The sequence below is a fragment of the Sphaeramia orbicularis genome, chromosome 8, assembly GCF_902148855.1.
Source record: "Sphaeramia orbicularis chromosome 8, fSphaOr1.1, whole genome shotgun sequence".
Taxonomy (NCBI): domain Eukaryota; kingdom Metazoa; phylum Chordata; class Actinopteri; order Kurtiformes; family Apogonidae; genus Sphaeramia; species Sphaeramia orbicularis.
In genome coordinates, this window is record NC_043964.1 from 22,633,419 (window position 1) to 22,658,117 (window position 24,699).

The 24,699-nt window shown below is 35.2% G+C and overlaps 1 protein-coding gene across 5 annotated transcripts in view; it reads left to right on the forward strand.

Moving 5' to 3' along the window:
* The window catches only part of ppp1r1b (protein phosphatase 1, regulatory (inhibitor) subunit 1B), a 61,620-nt gene that overhangs the window by 30,055 nt on the left and 6,866 nt on the right, over positions 1–24,699 (forward strand). For 2 of the 5 annotated variants that reach the window (XR_003936045.1, XM_030141142.1), the window contains exons 2-4: positions 16,155–16,244; positions 19,025–19,100; positions 22,861–22,998. Coding sequence is in view for 4 of the 5 variants with exons in the window: in XM_030141142.1 (XP_029997002.1) it covers positions 16,155–16,244; positions 19,025–19,100; positions 22,861–22,998 (304 nt within the window). In the remaining variant the exon portion in view is untranslated. The remainder of the gene's footprint in view (positions 1–16,154; positions 16,245–19,024; positions 19,101–22,860; positions 22,999–24,699) is intronic. The other 3 variants (XM_030141143.1, XM_030141144.1, XM_030141145.1) reach the window with 3 other exon arrangements.

Here is a 24,699-nt window from a genome sequence, read left to right on the forward strand (position 1 = left end):
ATACGGTGTATCTGTATTCAATGAACGAAGAGGTTCCACTCTGTCTACCTCCTACTTCTTTCACACAGCACTCAGTCAGCGCATTATTCATGTTCACTCATCAGCTCTGTAAACTGATGCATCTCCTTTCTATACTGTGATGTACAAGCCAAAATCTTCTTGTGAAATTCAGAGAAGCGCTGGTGCCTCTCAGCGAAGCCTGCAGGCGTGCACCTGTGGAGTGGTTTAAAGGCCACGGCAGCAGCCAGGAAAGACCCACTCAGTGCATGTCCCCAACAGATCTACTGATCCTGGTACAAAAACAATGAGTGCCAGCGCAGGGGGAAGGTTTTGGAGATTGAGGGCAGGGGGTATAGAGACGCAGAGGAAGGAGGGGTGGAGGGATAAAGCGTGGCAGGAGTAATCTCACTCGCTGTGCCCCAGTGTTGGCGTAAATGAGGAAGTGACATATGATATTATGTAACTTGGACAGAGTGGGCTGGTTTTAAGGCTGGAAAATTACTCGAGTCACCGTGTGTGTTTATGTCATTTGTACATCAGCACGCCACCGCCATCATCCCTTTGTGCGCATGAAAGGACCACTGTCTTTTACTGCTGGAAGAGGTCACGTCTTGGCATTTATAAAACCACAATCAATAAAACTCAACCCAAACACACGTGCAAACACAAACACTGACTGTAAACTCACACCAAGACAAATAGAACATCAGATGATGCTTCTCAGGGACCTCAATTATCCCAAACAACCACTTATCTCACCTTCTCTATTTTTATCTCTACGTGACTAAGTGAATCTCAGGTCAAATCTGAATCTATTATGCTGCAAATCTTTTAGATGCTATTTTTAACTTTCTGCTTCAGTTCACAGGGAAATTAGAAAAGCAGTGTTGGCACATGAGGCACGACTGCATTATAGTTTCTCACCCTTTCTGAAAACCACAAATGCAGGAAATGAAACATGAAGATAAAGGTGTGGTGTTTTATGTGTATGTTTGAGACAGAAATATACATGTAAAATACGGAGAGTTGCATTTTACATCGATTAGCCATAACTTTGTAACCACTGACAGGAGAAGGGTTAGTAATATTGATTATTTCATTACAATGGAATATGTCACTGGGTTGGATCGATCAGGCAGCAAAAGAACATTTAGTCCTCGAAGCTGATGTTTTGGAAAAATGAGCAATGTACAGAACTGAGTGACTTTGACCTGGTCCATATTGTAATGGTGATGACTGGGTCAGAACATCTCCACAACTGTAGGTCTTATTGGGTGTTCCTGGTCTGCAGCAAGGTTATTATCGTTAATGAAAACTAACGAAATGATGAAAACTAGAATCGAAAAAACATTTTCATTAACTGTAAAAAAATAAAAACTATATTTAAAAGAAAAAAATGATAATTAACTGAAACTGTATTGTGTGCTTACAAAACTAACTAAAACAGATAAAAATTATGAATAAAATTCCCTTCGTTTTTGTCTTTGTCAGTGTCGGATTGATACGAAATCGATTTATTTCCCTCAAGCAATTTTAGCTGTTGGCACCAAATGATATTTAACGGTCCGTCACTTCTTGTCACTTGTCGTTTAGAGTCATCTTCTCGTCCCCACTCTACCTGGAAACATGGAGACTAAAGTTGGGAAAAAGCAGCAGAGTCCTGTACGGGATTTATTTGAATTCGACGGCAAAAAAGATAAAACATATAAAAAAACATAAAACTAAACTAAAACTAAGCATTTAGAAAATAACAAAAACTAATAAAAACTGGCAAACCTGCTCTAAAACTAATTAAATTAACTGAATTAGAGAAAAAAAGTTAAAACTAAATAAAACTGAACTATAATGAAAAATCCAAAACTATTACAACCTTGGTTGAGATCCCATTGTTGTTGGTTTTTTGTTGTTGTTTTTTTAGATACTTTTGGTAGGTACTGACTACTATGAGAATGAACAAGGTCTAGAGATGCTCAGACCCAATGATGTGACGTCACAATTTTGCCCTGAAAAAGTGGCTCAGATCCCTACTCTTGCCCATTTTTAACACATCACCTTCAAGGGCTAAATGTCGACTTGCTGCCTAATATATCCAATCCACTGACAAATTTCATTTTAATGAGATAATCAAAATTAATACCACTTTGCCTGTCAGTGGTCATAATGTTATGGCTGATTGATGTAAATGCTATGCTATAAAACTTGGTTATTATGTAGTTTATACAAAGAAAACCTGTAAGAATACAATGACACGAGGTTTTCATTGTTCAAAATTATGTAAGATTTTATACAGTATATATAGTACATAAATATTATTGTTATTATCAGTCACAGTGGTCCCGAAAGGAATAAAAATAAAACAGTTTTTGGTTGAACACATGATTTATTGTAATAAAAATTAGAAACCTTTCTTCAGTGGATGTATGTGTTATGTGTGCATCTACAGTTTGAATGAAATACATTAGTATCTGAACAAATCCACTTTTTTAGCTTAAATGAGAGAGAAAAAGAAGAAAATGAGCAGAAGTCGGTGTGGCAGCATTTCCTCTGAATACTGTACTGTAGAAAACCAAATGTACTTTTCTTTTTTAACTGTTATTTAACCTGGAAAATTCCATTGAGATTAAGAAATTCTTTTTCAAGGGTGTCCTGGCCAAGATAGACATCAGCAATACAAAACAAAGTTCTGAAATTGCACAAGTAAATGTTTGGATTTGAAAGCACTTAATGAAATTAAATCTGTTTCCAGTCTTTCTGCAAAATATTCCATGAATAATATGCAGAGTGGACAAAAGCCCTTATATCCAGTTCAGTATAGGCATATGAAACAGAAAGGAACTGATGATCTTGATGATTGTTCCATGACGTGATAACCATCTTTTAGTGAAACTGTACAGCTACTGCAACCTCAGACTGTCGACACACAACTCACCTCTCACATCCTTCTCTTAAGTCCCCATGAAACATTCAGTGGAGTACTAATAGCTTTTGCATATTTACATGTTTCCTGTAAAAACAGGAATCTAGAGCGACCCTCCCAAAAGCCTCAGCTGTTCTGATTGGTCAACTCTACTTGAAACGACACATGACCCATAATTACTCGTACATACAGCAGGACCCCAACAGGAAACATTAAAATCTATTTTTGCTGGATGCAAAAGGAGTAAGTGCAGGATGAATTATCCCATTTTTATTGTTCTCTAGATTGTCATGAACTCTTACATGTCATGGTTGGGTGGAATACTTACATACACCTGATACACAGAGGTGGGTAATCCCAGCTCCATAGCGTAAAAGTCCTGCCATGTATTTGTTCCAACCACTCATTGAAACAGCCCATTTTGATGAGCACAACTCCTCATCCAGGTAGATGGGATCATTAGTGGAATCAGCTGTGATAAGTGAACAGATAGAACCAAGGTTCAATGTTACTTTATTTGTACCCGTGGGTAGATTTGTTTTGCGGTCAAGGTGATTGCTTTGGCATTACAGCAAGACACTGAACATGTTAGACAGGTACTAGATCGAGCTTACAGACAGGACAAAGAGACGGGACAAAAAGTGCTCAGTGTTCCACCATTCATCAGTATAGCAGCATGGATAAGTAAAAGAATAAAATAAATAAATAAGATCAAATAAATAAAAACAAGATGCAATAAAACAAAATAAAAACCCAGAGAAGATAAAAACAGTCTGGGATAAAAAAAAAATCAGGATAAGAACATAAAATTAAAAAATTTGAAGTCACAATAATAATAAATAGAGCAAAGAAATAGAATAAATAACTAAAATAAATAAATAAATAAAGTGCAATGTCACTATTTCTTATTGAGCTCAGTGACGGCGACAGGAACAAAGCTGTTTTTATAATGGTGTGTCCGCTGTGAACCAATACATGGCAGGACTTTTACTCTATGGAGCTGGGATTAGCCACCTCTGCTGACACAACACAAGACCAGTGTTGTAGAAAGTACTGGAAAGTCACAGCTGAGTAGAAGTACAGGTATCCTACCGAACAATGACTTTGGTAGAAGTTCAAGTCACCAACTGAAATACTAAATCCAGTTAAAGTCTTAAAATATCTAGTATTTACTGTACATAAATATAGCAAGTAATCTACATTTAAATGTACTCAGGTAATTAAAGCAAAAGTACAAGTAAATGTTAATAACAGCTAAAGGCAGTCAGAATGTTGAAAATTGTGAAGTTTATCCAGGATTTTAAAACATGGTTAAGTAAAAGACAAGCATTTAAAATACTGAACATGATGCCAACATGATCATACACTTCAAAAACAAGGTTTCAAAAACCTAAACAGGAATAGGCTACTGCTGTTATTATGAATGTCAGAATTAAAGAAAAAAGAAAAGGAAAGGAAACTATGAAGCTTATATGGCACCTCAAAACATGGTGCCTACATTACACTTCGTAAACAAGGAATCCAAAGTCTGAACTCTAAACCTGTGATTCTAAAATGGTGGAACACGATCCAAAAGTGGGTCACAAACCCATTTTCAGTGGGTCACGGGCCTTTACCTGGGCAAAAATTAATGTTAAGAAACCAATCCTGTGTTTTATTTTTTATGGAGTGGAGCGCTGTCCAGTCACACTCCCCAACAGTAGGCGGCGATAATGCGCTGTAATGCTAATTAAAACCAGATATTTCACAGCACAAAAAACCCCCCAAAAATTTCTATTACCATGGCACAACTCAGGTATGACAACGACTACATCAGATATGGTTTTACCTGCACTGAGGACAAAAAACTCTGTGTGTTTAATGCTTGAACTGAATGCACTTTTAATTTTTGCACTTTTTAGTTCAGTTAAAATATACTTACTGTATTGTTAAAGGGAATATTTCCCTCTTTAGCATCACCACCTGCTGGTCAGTTTGATTTATCATTCATCTTATCTTCTGTGTTGGCATGCTGTGGCATTCTGTATTATCTCATGTTCAAAACACACCATCTTGTCATGAAATGCATTTGAGAAGTTTAACTTTTATCATTGTGGGTCACAGCTTGTCATTGAGGGGTGATGGCGGGTCCTGAAGCCAGACCAGTTGAGAACTGCTGGTCTAAACAATTTAGGCCCGACAATAAATCAGCTTCCTGACTTTGTTGCAGTCATTGGTAATCTCAGCGGTAAAAACACCAAATTTCCTTTAATTTATTTTTTGTAACAAGTAACAATACTGTGCATTAAAAATATATCAGTGTAGAAGTATGCAATTGAATTAGGAATAAAAGTGACAGTTAACAGAATAAAAAACACCCAGTGAAGTACGAATTCTCCCGAAACCTACTTGAGTACAGTAGTGAAGTATTAGTACTTTGTTACTATACGACACTGCACAAATACATTACAGTACAGTATATAAAATCATTCTAACGTCAAAATTGGTTTCATGGGGACTTTAAAAATGCAAAACAAATGTGAACACGTCTTGAATGCCAAAGAGGAAGCGGCCCCTCTGTGCAGTAGTGGCGCAGGACTCACTCTTATAGGCTCGGTCATGGCAACATCTGGTGTTTGCTCTCTCGTGGGTCTCTGTGTGTCACCTCAGGCGGCCCTGGAAGGCTGATAGCAGGTGTGATTCAGCCAGAGGAAGCAGGGTTCATGGAGCTCCACACCCCCACACCTTATCCAGCAAAATGTGAGAGACAGAGGGGGGGCCGGAAGCAGAGCCCTGTGAAATAGAAAAAAAAGGGGAGATCAATGGATGACAGGGATGGACAGCAGAGAAAAGGATGATAATGATTTCAAGTACACTGTAAAAAAAAATCTGTAATTTAACAGAATTTTCACAGTTTATTACAGTTTAGTTTACAGATTTTTCCTGTATTTTTAAAATACAGGAAAATATCAATGAAATGACAAAAATAAACTGTGATTTTACATGTCAAATGTAAAAAAAAACACGAAAAAACTGTAACTGTGAAAAACCAAACAATTTCAATCTTTTTAAAAGAATTTTTTTTCTTTTTTCACAGAAAAATACAGTTAAAATACATTTGCAAATGTATCGTAATTTCACAAATATTTCTTTTCTATTTATGAGATTAAACTGTTAATTTAAAGTTTAATACTGTAAAAAAAAAAAAAAAAAAAGATTAAAACCAGATAAAATTACTGACAATTAACCATAAAAGAAGTAATTGTTCTGTAAGTTTAACAAGACTTGTTTGTTAATTGACAAATATCTTGTGTAATTACAGTAGGTTTCACAACAAAAATGTTGAATAAATGTGTTTTTGTGAATGTATAACATATATAAGCACTGATAAACTGTCCAAATACAGTTTTCATCAGTGGATTGTACAACTTAGTCTCATTGAAAATTATTTATATATATATTTATAGGTAACTTGATTGTTTTAATACATGTAAATATTCTTTATTAAACATTAAAAAGCAAAAAAAAAAAAAAAAAGCAAAATGTCATGTAAAGTTAGGGCAAAAAACTGTATTTTAATTATAGAAAATTATCGTATTTTTATGAGATGGTTATTTTCTGTTATTTTACAGTATTTTTTCAGCACCCCTGCTGCTGGAATATTACTATTTTTTTAACAGTGTTTTTTGTTTGTTTGTTTTTTTACAGTATAGAGTGTATGAGTCACTTTGGTGATAGAGAGGAGGAAGAAAGAGAATGAAAGATGGTAGGGTAGTAAACAAGGAGACAGAAACAAGAGGACAGACAGATAGTGTGAGAGGTTCAGGGGAGTCAGGAAAGCCGGAAGTTGGGTGATGAGATTAAAATGAAAATAAGAAAACCAGAGTCAGGTCAGTTTAGTTTGTCTTCGTTCTCTCCAGGAGTTCACAGAAAAGGTCTCAAATGTCCCTGGACTTTACTTCTTATGGTGTAGCTTATTTTTTTCCAAAGCCAGAAGATTACAGTTAATCACACTTAACTGCAGTAAAATTACAGTAACAGTTTACATATTGAGTAAATGTTTTCCCTTGTGCAATCCTTAAAAGCTAAACACAAAGCCAAACTCCTGCCTCATACAGTTGTTCATTTCAAGACGTATTGCAGTCAACGGTAAGAGAAAAGTAAGTTTTTGATCCTGTTTGATTATGCTGTCACACACATATAATATCTGAGAGTATAAAAGATGATTGTACAAGTCAAAGAAGTGGAAATACGTAAAGACTTCATAACCAAACACTGACTATGTCTTTACAACTATCTCTGTTCACAACCTGTTCAGAGTCGCTGAGGATGTCTCTGTAGCTTCAGCATAACTAGACTGTAATGATTTTCACGTCTTTTAATACTTTTCACCTCGTTCTCGAAGACAGGGCATAAAATAAAATACCAATTTAAATGTAATTTCATTGCACAACTGGAGTAATGACAATAAAGCCTATTCTATTCTATTCTATTCTATTCTATTCTATTCTATTCTATTCTATTCTATTCTTCTTCTAACGACTGTTTGGTGTAGGTGACGTGTATCATATGTAATGAAAGATGCAGTCTACTGAGCCTTTTCACTCAATACTGGATGTTACTTTATTACTTTATGTTACTTTACACAAATTTTAATTTTCTTCACTTTTAAAATGACTTTTTAAACTGATATTTGTCCGTTTAAAAGATGATTTACAAGTCAAGGATGTTAAAATGCATAAAGACTACACATCCAAAAGTCATGGGGGTGATGTTTTTGTAACTATCTCTTTCCATAATCTGTTCACAATCATTGAATATGTCTCTGCAGCTTCAACGTGACCAGAGTGTCATGATTTTCACTTCTTTTAATACATTTTCCCCTCGCTGTCGAAGAAATGGGTGAAATATTCCAAAGTAACAACTATTTGGTGTTGTTGACGTGTATCATATGCAACTAGCATGTTGACCCATGGGGATCCTTAGGTTGTAGATATGGTAGTTTTTCTGCTGTTGTGTATTCATGCATGCTGTACCACATTTGTCCAGCAGTCACCGCCAAAGCGTTCTGGCCATAATAACGTGATTGTAAGGCTATTGTATTCCAAAATTACTAATATCTCCCAAAATATTGGTCCTATCAACTTACTGTTTTCACTAGTCTGTTCCTCAATGAAAAATATACAAGTGTGCCAAACTGCAGCAGTTAGCTCTTTCCGGATTTTGTGGGAATCCCGAGACACATACACACATGCACACAGAGGCCACTTGGCTTTTATAATATAGATGAGAGATGCAGTCCACTGAGCCATTTCACACAAAACTAGATGTTACTTTACTACTTTACATACATTTCTTTACACAAACTTCAATTTTCTTGACTTGTAAAAAGATTTTTTAAACAGATGTTTGTCAGTATAAAAGATTATTTTACAAGTAGAGGAAGTGAAAATCCATAAAGGCTACATATCCAAAAAGTCATGGGGGTGATGTGTTTTGTAACTATCACTTTCCACAATCTGTTTAAAGTCACTGAATATGCTGCAGCTTCAGCATGACCAGACTGTCCACTGGAAAAAATCGATATCTTACCAAGTGTATTTTTCCTCAATTCTGCTCAAAGTATCTCATGACGCTTAAAATAAGACATAATCAACTAAAGAGTAACTTTTCAGTGAGATATAAGTATATATAACTTATTTTTAGACAATAGATCTTGAAAATCTTATTTCAAAAAACCTTACCAAGATAATTTTCTATTGTTCCATTGGCAGATTTTTTGCTTAATTCAAGCAAAAATATCATTATTATATATGGGGTTTTTTGGGGTTTTTTTTAACTTGTTTTTAGAGGGGCATTTTTTTTCCAGTGTAGTGATTTTCATGTCTTTTCATACATTTTCACCAAACTCTCAAAGAAAGGGGTAAAATATTCCAAGGTAATGACCACTTGGTGTTGGTGACATCTGTCATATGCAATGAGAGATGCAGTCCACTAAGCCATTTCACACAAAACTACATGTTACTTTACTATCTTTTACACAACTTTCTTGACTTGTAAAATTATCTTTTCAACCAGATCAAAAATTTATGTGGTGATTTTCACTTGTTTTAATATATTTTCACTTTGCTCTCGAAAAAAAAAGAGGTGAAATACTCCAAGGTAACGACCGTTTGGTGTTGGTGACGTGTAAGATGGAAGTTGCGTGATGAGATTAAAATGCATCTCCAGTGTCGTAAATAAGGGTTAAATCCACACTCGATTACTCTGTGTTGTGGGGTTTGACAGACAGAGTTGGGCTCAGCAAGCCTCTGCTTTGGCAACATGTGGCTGACAGCGATGACGCACACTTTGACACACACCTCAGTTAACAAGACAGGGGGGAAGCAAACACAAATACACCTCTCAGTAAGCAGCAGTTTTAAAAGAAAATAGAGCCAGGCTACTTAAGTTTTTTCCTGTGATGTTATGTGCTGCTGTAAACACCAAAGCCAAGGTTCATGTCATGGCCAAGGTTGGCCCGCTTCACAGAAGACACTTCAATACTACATTTGTTTGACCTGCCAAGTCCACTTTAGTGCAAATCATTAGCATTTTTTCCAGAGGGGCATTTTGTAGAAGTCAGCTGTTTTAAATGGTCAAATTATCACTTGTTTATTGCATGTAAGGTAAACACATGTAACAGAGCATGTTTTAAAATGATGACGCCTGTTTATTAAAGTGAAAGTCCACTCAGGAGCTATCATTCACAAATCAGTTACTCATTTCCTGTTTGCTTTGAAATGATTATCTTAGGTTTGCAGTTTGTTCCTTCACTAAGAGCAGTGTGTCCACTCAACATTAAGCCTCATCATACTAAGTTAACATACTGTATGTCACAGGTGTCAAACATAGGGCTTGGGGGCCAAAACCGGCCCGCTAAGGGGTTCAATCCGGCCCGTGGGATGAATTTGCAAAGTGCAAGTTAGGGCATCAAAGTCAAAAGTAGTATCATAATAACCTATAAATAATGAAAACACCATTTTTTTCTCTTTGATTTAGCGCAAAAAACATTAAATTATGAAAATATTTACATTTACAAACTATCCTTTAACAATAAAATGTGAATAACCTGAACAAATATGAACAACCTGAAATGTCTAAAGAGAATTACATAAGTGGAATTTCAACAATTTTCTGCCTGTTACTAAATGTTTTGTGCCTTTGTAGATCTGATCTGTAATGCATATGTATAAATTATAAGTCGAGGCATAATATTGATAAAATTGTACTTATATTTCTTAAGAAATTCCATTTTTTTCAGGTTATTCACATCCTTTTTGTTTGAATAGTTTGTAAATGTAAATATTGGCAAAACTGAATGTTATTTTTTGCACTAAAACAATTTGGAGTTGTCATTATTTATTGGCTATCATGCTATTATTTTACTGGTCCGGCCCACTTCAGAATAAATTGGGCTGAATGTGGCTCCCGGAAGAAAATTAGTTTGACACCCCTGTTGTATGTGGACCACGGGCTGCTTAAAAGTGGATTTAAAGCTGCCTTTATGAAGCAAAGAATAAAAAAAAAAAAAAAAAAAAAAAAAAATAGTTATAACTTGATTCCTTTAGGAAAATTACACTCTTTATTGCATTTCTACCGAAGCACTTTACATTCGGTGAAGGGAAAAAAGGAAGATCCACTATCTTGTAAGCATGAAATGTGGATCTCAAACTCTTTATCAATTATCAGATATAGCTGTGCTGATCAGAGAGAACCATGGGAAATAGTATCCAGTACTAGTGCAGTGAGAAACCATATCCAAGTAGTCTGAGGAAGACTGCAGATGTAGTCCAAACATGTCAACAAGCTAAAACACACATCCTAACTAACTTTTCAGAAAAAAGAATTGCTAATCTAATATAAGAAAAATTACAAAATTAACATTATCTATCTATATCCAAGTAGATCAGAGTGCCCCCCCCCCCCCCCCCCCCCCCATGAACCATCCCAGTGACCCGGAATGGCTACGTAATGATTTCTCCTGTTTTGACTGGTTGCCAAAAACTGATTTTGTATGTATGTATCTTTATTTAGGTGGGACAGTCCACATCAATGAACACATTTATACATTCCATTTCAGTATAAACACGTAAATATGCTGGAGTTAGCGGCAATACTAATTTTCATCCACAGTCCCCACATAATAAATAACAGAGATCTGTGCAAAACAAAACAAAACAAAACAAAGCAAAGCAAAGCAAAGCAAAGCAAAGCAAAGCAAAGCAAAGCAAAGCAAAGCAAAACAAAACAAAACAAAACAGTGTAATAAGTGCAGTACAGAGCAAGACAGTGCAATACATTGCAAAACAGTACAGTTCAATACACTACAATATAGTACATGTCAAGAACTAAAATGAACATTTACTACTTAAGGGACAGTACACTACGTGTCAGAGATTAAAATAAACATTCAGATATCTCTATAAAATGTTAGTGTCACATGTTTGGTTGTTTCTTAGCCATGCTTTAATCTGGCTTTTGAAAGCGAGGTGTTTCTAATCATTTAACGTCTGCCTAAGCCTATTCACTCTCAACATAATTCACAGTCAGCTGACTTAAAATTAGCCTCATTGTTTGTATTTTCTGCATTATGAATGATGACTGAATAAACATAAACCTGAAACCTGAATGTTAACTAATATTAACCCCATCCTCACTAAGAAACATTAATATTTCCCTATGTGTCAGTCCAAGAAAGAAATAACAGCAGATTAAATCCAACAATGCCATATTTTCTATTGTCTGTAGAATGGGAGGGATTATTGAAAATTACTGAAATGACTTGACTTTTCTTGTAATTACAATATGCAGTGTCTCAAAATGAATAGATCCAAACTGCAAGAAAACATCTTGTAATTACAAGATAAATACTTTTCTTCAGTGAACACAATGCATTGCTCTAAATTTCATCAAAATACCAAAAAGAAAAGATGAGAAAAAAAAAACATGCTACTCGAAGAAAAATAGCTGCTTCCATTTAGTTTATCACTGTTCTCTTTGCTGAAAAGGTTTCAAATGTCCCACAACTTTATTTCTTATGGTGTAGCTTTTTCTTTTTTTCCAAAACCAGAAGATTACAGATAATCACATGTAACTGATGGTAAAATTACAGTTACAGTTTTGTGAAAAAGTTTTCCCTTATACAAATTGCAGCTTTTGTAATCCTTGAAAGCTAAACATAGAAACAGAGTCCTGCCCCTTACAGTTGGACCCCATGACGCCTCATTTCAAGATGTGTTACAGTCAATAGCAAAAGAGAAGCAATTTTTTTTAAACCCTGTTTGATTATACCATCATTTACAAACATGATGTGTGTCAGTTTTAAAGATGATTTTACAAGTCAAACAAGTGGAAATACGTAAAGAATACACAACCAAAAGTTGCAGAGACTTTCCATGATCTGTTCAGAGTTGCTGAATATGTCTCTGCAGCTTCAACATGACCAGACTGTTGTGATTTTCACTTCTTTTAAATATTTTTCACCTCATGCTTGAAGAAATTTGTTAAAAATACCAAAGTAATGACTGTTTGTTGTTGGTGATATCGGTCATATGCAATGAGAGATGCAGTCCACTCAGCCATTTCACACAAAACAACAGGTTACTTTACTATCTTTTACACAAACTAAATTTTTTTTTACATGTAAAATTATCTTGTAAACTGGATAAAAAAATTATTTTCAATGACTGCCATTTTCAAAAGTTAGGTTCTACGCAGCACAATGAAAGGGGGGACTTTTTTTGAGATTCTATGTAGTTATTATTATGTAGTTTTCCATGATTTCAAGTAAATATTGCATGCTATATTGTTATACATGTACATATAACATGAACTCAATGATTACTCCTAAGCCTGACTGGAATGATAGAATAAAGCACCTGCGAGATAAGACACGACATATATCCTAGTTGATAGGATTTAGTTGAATTTGTGTTTGTTGGAATTGATTCAGCGCCTGTGACGACTTCATATAGTGGAAAATGTGCAAAAACACAGAGAAATGCACCAGCTTTACATTTTTTCATTCAGTAATGACAGTATAATGAATAGTCCAGCGCAATTCAGTGATGACCATGTTACAAAAAGAAGCAAAGAGCAATACATGGATGTTCTGGTGTCTGTGGATATTCATTTTATAGAGAAAAAAATACAAATATGAACAGATCTCCATGTCATGTGCTGTGTAACATTTCAAGTAAAAGACAAACTGTAGCTCTGATGAAGACATGAATGAGTTAAACATTTTTATATATTTGATGCTTCCTGTTTAACCCATAGAGACCCAAACAGCCACCAGTGACGCAAACCATCTACAGATTTAAACTGATATAAACAGATATAAACTCTAATCCCTGTTGAGCCACCGATCCTATCAATCCATGCAAATAATTGGTGTAAAATGCAGTTTGTCATCTTTTTATGGTCATCAGATATGACCCATTTGGATGTTCAGAGGCTCCGTAGTGAACGTAGAAACACCGTCATCTTCTACAACATTGATTCACCAGTAAAATCCATAGAGTTGGATCAATGACAGTGGATGGAGACACTTGTTTTTACATTCAGTTAGCAATATCTTTGCTGAAACAGTTACATCTTGTTCATTTTTCTCTATTTTGATATAATTAACTTAGAATTTACTCTGAATTTTCATGAACATCTACATGACCTGTGAATTAAATATAGGAATATACATGATTTACACCAAAAAATGCAAAATACAGAGGGTAATATTATAAAAAAATATATATATGGTGATAAGTCAGTTAGGAAAAAGTCATTTAGGAACTGCCACAAAAGTAGCACTGGGTCTTTATGGGTTAATATTACTCCTCTGGATTGCAAGGTTTTCTTTTGTTTTTTCTGTCCATTTCCTGTTTGTCAAAGATCATGCACCCCACTGTTAAAGAGAATAACCTTTGGCTTCAAATAAAGAGAGACACTACTGATATGAAAAATGACACAACAAATAAAATCTTTCAAACCCGGCCCACCGAAGGGTTCAATCTGGCCCGTGGGAAAAATTTTCAATGTGTAAAAATTACACAGAATATATTAACCCATAAAATACCAGTGCTATTTTTATGTCAGTTGCCAAATGAATTTAATCTTTCTTAAGTGATTTATCACCATTTGTTACAATTTTACACACTGTATTTTATGTTTTTTTAGTGAAAATCAGGTATTTTCCTTTATTTAATTTTCTGACCATGTAGATGTTCATAAAAGCTCAAGTTAAAGTTGATTGTTATTATATCAGAAACAGAGAAAACTGAAGAAAAGTGATTTTTTTCAGCAAAATATTTCATTAACTAAGCAGAAAAACAAGTTTCTCCATCCACTGTCATTGATCAAACTCCATTGGTTTTACTGGTGAATCAATGTTGTAGAAGATGACAGTGTTGACATGGTAACTATGGAGCCTCTGAACGTCCAAATGGATCATATCCGATGACCATGAAAAGATGACAAACTGCATTTTATGCCAATTATTTACATGTATTCATAGGATTAATGGATCATCAGGTATTTAACATTTTATCAGTCGATGGTTTTGGTCTTTAGTGGCTGTTTGGACTTCACGGGTTAATTGCTTCTTTTTTTTCTCAGTTCAGTATACCTGTTACTAAATATTTTGTGTCTTTATAGATCTACTGTGATCTCTAAGTTGTAATGCACATATTTAAATGCTAAGCTTAGGCATAGTAATGTTAAAATACATTTATTTTCCTAAGATATTTCTGGTTGTTTGTGGATTTTGAGGTTATTCACATATTTTGTGAAAGGACAGTTTCATCATGTAATTTTACTTTTTTCTGCACTGAAACAAAAAGAAAACGTTGGATTTGTCATTATTTATAGCAGTGGTTCCCAACCGTTTTTGGCTCATGACCCCATTTTAACATCACAAATTTCTGGCGACCCCAGACATTCAAAACTGAGACATTTTTTTTGGGCTAAAGTTAATTTGTTTTTGATCATGTAATAGTTTGCTATACTATGTTGCAAATAGACGTTAATTTTAGACAACATTTCGACTACATAATGTAAATTTTTAACACTAAGTTTTAATTTTCAACTTTTTTTTTATATAAATTATTTGAAATTTCAGGCGACCCCAGACATTCAAAACAGAGACATTTTATTTGCTAAAATTAATTTGTTTTTGATCGTGTAATAGTTTACTATAATATGTTGCAAATAAACATACATTTTTGGCAACATTTAGACTACATAATGTAAATTTTTATTAGTATGTTTGAAATTTTTTAGCAATGACCAGAAATTCCAGGCAACCCCATTTGAATTCCTGGCGACCCCATGTGGGGTCCTGACCCTAAGGTTGAAAAACACTAATTTATAGGTTGTTATGCTGTTATTTTACTAGTCTGGCCCGTTTGAGATCAAATTGGGTCATATGTGGCCCCTGAACTAAAATGAGTTTGACCCCAGGCTCTAAAGAACTTCTCACAGCTCCCTTTCAAGTCTATAAGAGTTTAGTGTTGAGTATCAAATGAATCAGCTCCTGTTTGCTTTTTCCAGTGCTGCTGTTGAACTCAGTACCAGACTGTACGGGCAGCGGCAGAGGGTACGATCCGGGTGAGCTGCAGGGTTTATGGGCACAGCTGGACGGTTGTTCCAGAGGACAGAGACGTCCCTGTCCAGACCCACAGTCTGTCTGGCAACACGTCTGCTCTCAGGTTCAACAACCTGTCTTGAGTGCAGTGCATTATGGGGGGTGGCGTCCGGCCTCATTCCTGGGTCTCATTTGGTCTCTTGTTCTGTTGGCGACTTAATTTCAAGATGCATGTGACGTTAAATAGTGGCATGCTTTAACATTTTGTGCAGCATAAGGAGGTCGTTCATCTTGATTAAATCCTGCAACCGAAAGCTTTAATGAGGGATCGTCAGCGTCAGTGTACTTACTGTTCCAACACAACACGCTTTTCACTGTATCTGTCTGTAAAATCTTACATAATGAGACTCCCTCTGCTCCACTGGCTGCAGTTTGTGCTCTGACCCCACCAGCGCCCAGGGCAGAAACTTGCCCTGTTGGCGGATGTTGACTGCCAAAGTGTGCCCTTAAACTGTCATTATTTTCCATTTGATTGAAAAATGTTTGTGCTGACTGTTATTAATAGCACTGTGTGTCATTAATAATACATATCTGCTCAGTGTTTTCATTTATTTATTTATTGCTGCCCTTTGTTTCTAGATCCGGCGCAGGAGGCCAACGCCTGCCACACTGTTTAGAGTAGCCGACCAGTCTTCTCCTGAGGATGATCAGTCCACCCATCAGGTAAAGGTGAAGTCAAAACAATTTTCTATACTAAGTGTCTGTGCACCTGTGTTCCCCTGTGTTCTCCTGCCAATGGTGGAAGAAGAATTTAAATTATTTATGTGAGTAAAAGGACAAATGCTGCACTACAAGTAAACATTCACCATTCAGAACCTTAGTTAAGTAAAAGTTGTGGAAAAAATTATTAGACCACCCTTGTTTTCTTCAATTTCTTGTTCATTTTAATGCCTGGTACAACTAAAGGTACATTTGTTTGGACAAATATAATGATAGCAATAAAAATAGCTCATAAGAGTTTAATCTAAGAGTTGATATCTAGCCATTTTCCAAGATTTTCTTGATAATAACCAAAATCACTTTTTATAAGGAACAAGACTTTGAATTTAATATTTCAAGAGTTACATTTTATATGCAAATATAATGTAAACAGTTAATTTTCATGATTTTTTATTTTTTATTTTTTATTTTTTATCATATTGCCTCAATGTAAAATTCAGTTTTTCCATGAAACTGTAGTCTAGTACCAACACCACATGGACAAAAGTATTTGGACACTGATTAATTTTGTGTGTATTCATATAGTTGTAGAAAAAACTAGACCACCCTTGTTTTCTTCAATTTCTTGTTCATTTTAATGCCTGGTACAACTAAAGGTACATTTGTTTGGACAAATATAATGAGAACAACAAAAATAGCTCATAAGAGTTTAATTTAAAAGCTGATATCTAGGCATTTTCCATGTTTTTTTTTTTTTTTATAATAATCAAAATCACTTCAGCTCTTCAATAGCTATGGTATTGTACTGACAAAAACAGTGCTTTTAGGCGGTCCATGTTTTCTTTTCTGTCTGTTTTAGTCACATGATACACACAGAAGTTAGTGCTTGATTGCATAACCTTTGTTTTTGATTACTTTTGATGGTCTAATAATTTTTTCCATGACTGTATTGTTAAAAACAGATATTTAAAGTATAAAACGTAGAACTAGTCATTTATTCTTACTAGAGTGTAACGGGGGCTCAGTTTGTAATCACTGCATCACTGGTTAAAGGTGATTACTGATGTGTACAGTTGTGCTCATAAGTTTACATACCCTAGCAGAAATTATGATTCTTTGGCCATTTTTCAGAGAATATGAATGATAATACAAAAACTTTTCTTTCACTTGTGGCTAGTGGTTGGGTGACGCCATTTATTATCAAACAAATGTGTTTGCTCTTTTTTAAATCATACTGACAACAGAAACTATCCAAATGACCCTGATCTAAAGTGTACATAATCCTGTGTACTGGCCCCTTAACATCAATGACAACTTGAAGTCTTTTGTGGTAGTTCTGGATGAGGCACTTTATTTTCTCAAATGGTAAAGCTGCCCATTCTTCTCGGAAAAACACCTTCTGTTCCTTTAAGATTTTGGGTTTTCGCTGAACACAAAGAAAATGAATCACTGTCATCTGAAAAGTAACTAAAGCTGTTAGATTAATGGAGCTGAGTAAAAAGTCTAACATTTGTCTCTGAGTAAAAGTACATTTCTGATCCATTCCACACTGGCTTCCACATCCTATCATTGTGCTGTTGTCAGTTTGTTGTTTCACACTATTTAGCCATAGAAATCCAACGTCCATGTCCATCAACATTACAACTCCACCTTTTTTTTTTATCATTTACAAATCTGCTGAACTCTCGCTATATCATTTCATCTGCAGTTAGTGTTCAATCATTGTTCCAGATTTAAACATTTTCACTTTAGTTTCATTTGGACCCAGAATCAGCAGAAAGGTGATGGATGAACCTCAGAGATCAGTCCAACTTTACAGCTTCTGTTGAAATGACACTTACTATCAGAATTATTCTGAAGTGTACATCAACATTCACACTGCGAATATACAGTATCAGCATAAACTTCATGAATACAAATATGTACATAGTTCAGAATGCAGGTATTTAGTGAATTAACCCTATAATATTGAACATATCATATTTGATACATGAGTTTTGAAGCCCCCTCCATGATTTTTTTTTTTTTCTTGAAAAACCTGATGTATACAATTAGATACATGCAATACACAGATAATCCACCAGGGGGAGGAACTCATTCACCAGAGGCCTTTCCTGTGACACTACAAGACTGTCATTAATGAGGAAGGAGGCAGAACTTTGCCAATTTTGGAAAGAAATTACCAATTTGTTAGACATGTTTGTGTTACATTTGGTTTTTGTTTGTTAAAAATAATCATATTTGAGCACTGAGACCCGATGTATCAAATATGATACAAAACTGAAACCCATACATGTAAATTGATATTTGAAAAACATTTTTTTTTGGTTGTTCAGAAGCATCAATAAAGGCTCCAGTTTCAAAGAACTGGAATTTGCTGTCAGTGATTTAATGGTTCAGGCTTTACAGGGTTAAAGACAGTATATAAATAAATATTGAATACATGGGTTGAATGGATAAACTTGGCCTTTGAACTTTACACATAGTAAGCTACTTTTACTAATGTACTGTAATTGCACACTCATTTTATAAGAATCTCTAGGATTTCCTCCTAAGGCTTCCTTTTTGCCTCTCCTATTTCCTTCTTTTATTGTGTTTTTTTATGTTATTTATTGTGCATTTAAAGTGTTTTCTATGTGAAACTGTTTGTTGTTAATATTTTGACCAGGACTTTCTGGAAGAAGTGGTTTTCCAGGATAAATAATCATCTTACACAGTAGTTTCAAGGGCTGTGAATCCTTAAACTCCTGACTGTGGATGCTGATGTTTCTCTCTCTGCCTGGTCACAGTGGGTTGTGGGAGAAAACGGAGTGCTCAAACCAAAACGTGTCAATCCAAATGTGTACCAGCCTCCATCACTCAAAGGTCAGTGCCTGTTGCGTTCTTTTGAAAAAGTGGCGGTTGCGTGTGTTGTGATTCTTCCTTGTGTTCACGTCCTTTTTTTTTGTTTTACCTTGCTTCGCTGCAATCGATTCCCTTCTTGCTTCCCATGCTTCATGATAGCAGACAAGGGTGACAATGCATGTGACAGATGGGTAGATATGCAATAACATCCTTTATTTATTTATTTATTTATTTACTCGTGCTTTTTTCTTCTTCTGTGCATGCGCATGTGTGATATGCATAATTTTGCTTGTGTGTTTCTGATCTCTAAACAGAAGGGTCTATATATTTGTATGTGACAGATAGATAAAGGAGGAGAGATTAGAGTGGAACAGCTGTGAGACACTGAGAGTGAGTCTAGGAAAGTCTGGATGATCCAGGATTACAGTCAGTTGTGTACAGCTGTGGCAAACACACACAGGGACACACACATTTGAGCACAATAGAAATACGTGTATGAAGGCAGACATGTACGTATTCGAGTGTTTGTGCGGCTTCTGCTTGGTGCATGTGTTCATTAAAGGAAAAGAAGATGCTTGAACTCAGTGGAGCTTGAGTCGAAGGGGATTTCAGGCTATTGAGCAAAGATATTTGTTTTGGAAATTTCATTAGTTCTTATTTTTAAGTCTTTCAGTTTGCTTTTTAATTTTAGTTTAGTTTTGGAAGTACGTAAGTGAGTTTATATTCATTTCAGTTTTGGATAATTCATCAAATTAGTTCGTGTTTGTCTAATTTTAGTGTAAATGTTAGGTTTTATGAGGAATAGTGCATTTATAGAAGTTTACATTGATAGGATGAAAAAATGTGTGACACCAAATATGATTTACAAAACAAATATTTACCATTATGATTATAAAGTATAGGTTTTTTTTTTTTTTTTTTTTAGCCTATACAGTAATGTTTCTGGAGACCTACTAAATAAAAAACATCATGACCCAGTTCACATGAAGTCTTGAAGAGCAAATTTGTGCATAACTTCTTGTTAATTTCAATTGCTGATTATCTGCAACAGGAAACTATTCACTTCAAGAGATGCATACAGATTATTTTTTTTAAAAATCACATGCACATCATTATAAATGAGACAAGAAACAGTATATATTTTAATTTAGTTAGAGTTTACAGCCTCCCCATTTTCATCTCATCATCAGCCTTTCATTTGAGATTCAATGTTATAAGTATAAATATTAGAAAAGTTATTTAGAAAGGCTTTAAATGCATGGCTAACAAAAGTAAAATATTATTTTCCTCAACAACGTTAAGCTTCATTTTGAGCAAACTTGGCATCTCATAACTGGTCAACAATGACTGTTTCCAGAAGACAAATACCTACTATCACTTTAAATACCTGAAGTTTACATGAAAATGTTTTTTATTTTTTTTTATTTTACCAAAATCAGATTCACTGATTCCAAATCTGAAAACTGAATTTCTCCAGCATGTCAAGGTTAAGTCAATATACATGAGTAACATGTCACACACCAGCATGTTATTTATATAAACTGTAAGTGGTTCAAATGATACCTGATAATAATAATGATGATAATACCTGAAAGAAAAATGTGGTGCAAAGCTGAAAGATGGAATTTTCCTTTCAGCCTAAATTGGAGAAGTTATTGCTGTTCCTGTTTTCCCTGCAAAGCTCAGATCACAAGATTAATTTGTGCAACTATTACAATATTTTCTGGTCATCCATAGAGACCCAAAGTATGACCAACTAGTTCAGGACATTAAAAGTATGAACATATTGGTTGCAGAATCTCACTCCAAATTAATTTCCTCCACTTGCACCAGTTGGGTGATGTAAGTGTTAAACTGGTGAAGGATCTCATCTAGATATTACTGAAATGGAAACCTGGTTCAAGGCTTCAACTAAAATATGACAGTGATTAATGTTGGTCATAACCCACAAGGAAAACAGATAGTGTCTGGAACATTTTGAAACAATTCAGAGCCAAACCCAATGACCCTGTACTTAGGTTTAGGATTCATAGGGCTTGATGTTCATATCTATGAGCAAATTTGACTCTGATTGTTAATACATATAAAAGGCATTGGGATAACATTGGGAAATTACTGTTTTTCTGGATAAATCCTGATTTTAGATTTGGAAACAGCATGCCTAGTTTAGTCAAGGTCAGATCTTTTTCCCTCAGTAACAGATGATGAACTTTTTTTTGTCATCCAGTGATATCAATTACTACATTCTGGGTGGTGATAAAACTCATGATTCACATATCTGATTCACATATCCTCTTATTTGATGGTGACATGACAAATACAAAACATGGCACAGACAATCAGACTGTGCAGTACAGCTTTAAGCAATAGAGGAAAATAGTAGTTACTGAATGTACCTCCAGTTCACAGAGTACAGAGAGCATAGTGAATTTGCAAAATGCAAAAATTTCACTGATGATATTAACAGTTAAGGGTGTTAAACTCATTTTAGCCCAATTTGAACTCAAGTGGTCAGACCAGTAAAATAAAATCATTATACCTCTAAATAATGACAAGTCCTATTCCCAAACATCAACATTTTAACAAAAATAAATAAATTAAGTTAATAAATGTTTGTAAATGGTAAAATTAGGCATAATATTGTTAAAATTGCACTTATTTTTCTGAAGAAATTTCATGTTATTCATATTTGTTCAGGTTATTTACTTTTTTTATGAAAGGATCATATGTAAATGTAAACATTTTCGTAATTTAATTTTACGTATTTGCACTAAAAAAGGGGAGAAATTTGGAATTGTCATTATTTATAAGTTATTCAATTATTTTACTGGTTCAGCCTACTTGACATCATATTTTATGTGGCCCCTCAACTAAAATGAGTTTGATACCCCTGGTTTACGTCATCTAAAGCACAAAGCCTGATAAGATAATGTGAACAAGGTCACACAGATATAACTCAGTACAGTTCAGTCCAATTAGAACTTGAGTTGGGTCCAGTCTTTAGGAATGGAGAAAAAAATAGAGCTGTTTTTATCTGTTTTAGTTCATGATCAGGTAGCTTTTAGTTACTTATCATTTATTTCCTTCAACAAAATATCTTTTCCGCTGCTAGTTTCACTTTTACATTTCATTTCCTATAATAACCCTGATGTTGAATGATGACATAATGGAGCAGGATGTTGTGTTCCTGAAGCAGAAATCTGTCCTTCACCAGCTCAGATACGGTAAAAACTAAATAACCTACCTGAAGCTACAATGAGTGACCCTCCTCAGTGTCGCACTGTGCATTTGAGAGTGAAAACAAGTGGCAGTGGGAGGCCAAAGTGACCCAGAGGAAGTGAAGATGGGGTAACATCGCAAAGGAAAAGACAGCACAAAGGGAGAGGGAGTGGAGTGTGAGTCAGCATGGCTGGTAGTCGAGGAAAAAGATGTGGGCAAAAACAAACAGATGGGAGAACAGGGTGAGAGGGGATAAAAAAAAAAAAAAAAAAACGAGGGCTCTACTGTAAGAAAAAATCAGTGTGTGATACCGTTTTGCAGTTGCTTGCCTGTCTGTCTGTCAGTGCATGTGTTTAACTGGATTCCTGCCTGCATGGCTTATAGTCAAAAAAGAGAAAAAAAAAAAAAAACAAACCCTGTGACGCTTGATAAAAACTGACCGTGTTGAAGCGTGGTAAACCAAAACAACATATCCCTCTATCCCTGTGTCTGCGTCCATGTGTTTGTGTGGCCGTCTCCCTGTGTGTGTTGTGTTTACCTGTGTGTGTGTGTGTGTGTGTAGCTGTGCAGAAGATGGCTGAAGCACATATGCAGAACCTAGGTGTCTACCCTCCTTTGGAAGACCCTTGTGAGGGGGAGGAGGATGAGGACGACTGGCAGGGGGATGAGGGAGAGGACACATCTCCCACCAAAGCTGCTGGTGAGAGGGAGGCTTACTGTCAACTGGCTGGGACAACCACAACACTGCACACAGTGGCAGCAAAGATAACACTGTTGTTTTTATTCTTTAAAGGAACAGTACACCCTGCAGCTGCTAAAAACACAACTGATGGCACTGAGCCTTGTTTGGTTGTTTGCAGATACTATTTGTTCTTATCTCCTTCGAAAATTGGCTGAACACAAACATGGTGGTATGAGTTTGAGAAACACCCAGCACAGGTTGAAAATAACTCCAAAATATAAATAGGTTTGTAATAGAAGACACTGGCTGTGGTTACATGGACAGTATTTCTGCAGCCTGATTGAAATCATTGAGAGCAACTAAAAGGGGTTATATGCAGTATTTCTACATATTAATATTTGATGAATGATCTAAAATCATCATTAGAATGTTTAGAATAAAGATTTATGAAGTGCTGCTAATGACGCCAATGTATTGGATTGTAGATAATTGAAGGTACTAGCTGCATTGTACCCGTAGCGCCATTGTACGATAGCATAAGAGGCTAAAACGCCCTTCTGTGGTGCAATAGCGGCATTGTACCCGTAGCGCCATTGTACGATAGCACGAGAGGCTAAAATCTCCCAGAATACCTCACAACATTTGAATAAGGACATAAAATTGTGCCTAGTAGATAGTCAGGTACTGTTTCTATTCATTTGGCGAGTTTGGCAGCAATCGGACCTGTGAAGGCTGAGGAAAATTCGTACAAACGCCCTCCCGTGCTGCAACATCAATCGGACGGACAACGTGCATTATGTAATCGGATTCACGTAAGCAGATTAATGTGACCGCTAGAGGGAGTAGTGAGTCACTCTGGGCAGAATGTGACAAATAGTTTCTAAATCTATTAATAAAAAATAAAGAGTAATTAAGTTAAAAAAAAAAAAAAAGCAACAACTTTGTAACAGTTTGTAACCCATGATAATATAAAATAAATTAACAATATTTATGATAATATGAATTGCAACATAAAATCTTGTCATGGCATTTCTTGGTATAGTTTTGTAGCCTGTCTTCTGTTAGCAGTAAAATGTATTCCAATAAATTCAATACAGTCATGACTGAAAATTTGGGAAATGACACAAATTTGCTACAAAAGTTTTATTTATTTATCTTTTTTTTTTTTCTATGTGTTTCTGGGGTACACTGAAGCACAGTTAGACATATTATATAGTTTTCAATTACTTTATTGATAAATATTGACTTTGCATTCAAGCAAAGAATTTATGTGTTATTCCCACAACTTTTCGCCACAATTGTATAAATCTCTTTATAAGGCAGTGGTTCTCAATTGTTTTCTGTTGGGCCTTCCTTTGGAGGACAAAAAATCTCCAGGCCCCCCCAAACCCCAACAACACTGTAACAGTGGTGCATTTATAACTTTAAATGAAAGAAACATCAATATTGTAACGATACTTTTGCTTTTCCTTTATAACTTTGATTTTTGCTTGAATTATACAAATAAACTCAACAAGACCCTGAGACAATATTTTTCCAAATAAAAATAGGAAATGTGCAATTATCTTACAACTATGACAATAAAGTTACTTTATTTAGTACAACAAACACATTTCAGTAAGAAAGATGAACATTTTAACAATATCAGTGGCTGTTTGCATTGCATGTCTCAGAACATTACAGTGCAAACTGTACAAACTGCAAAAACAGAAACATTGT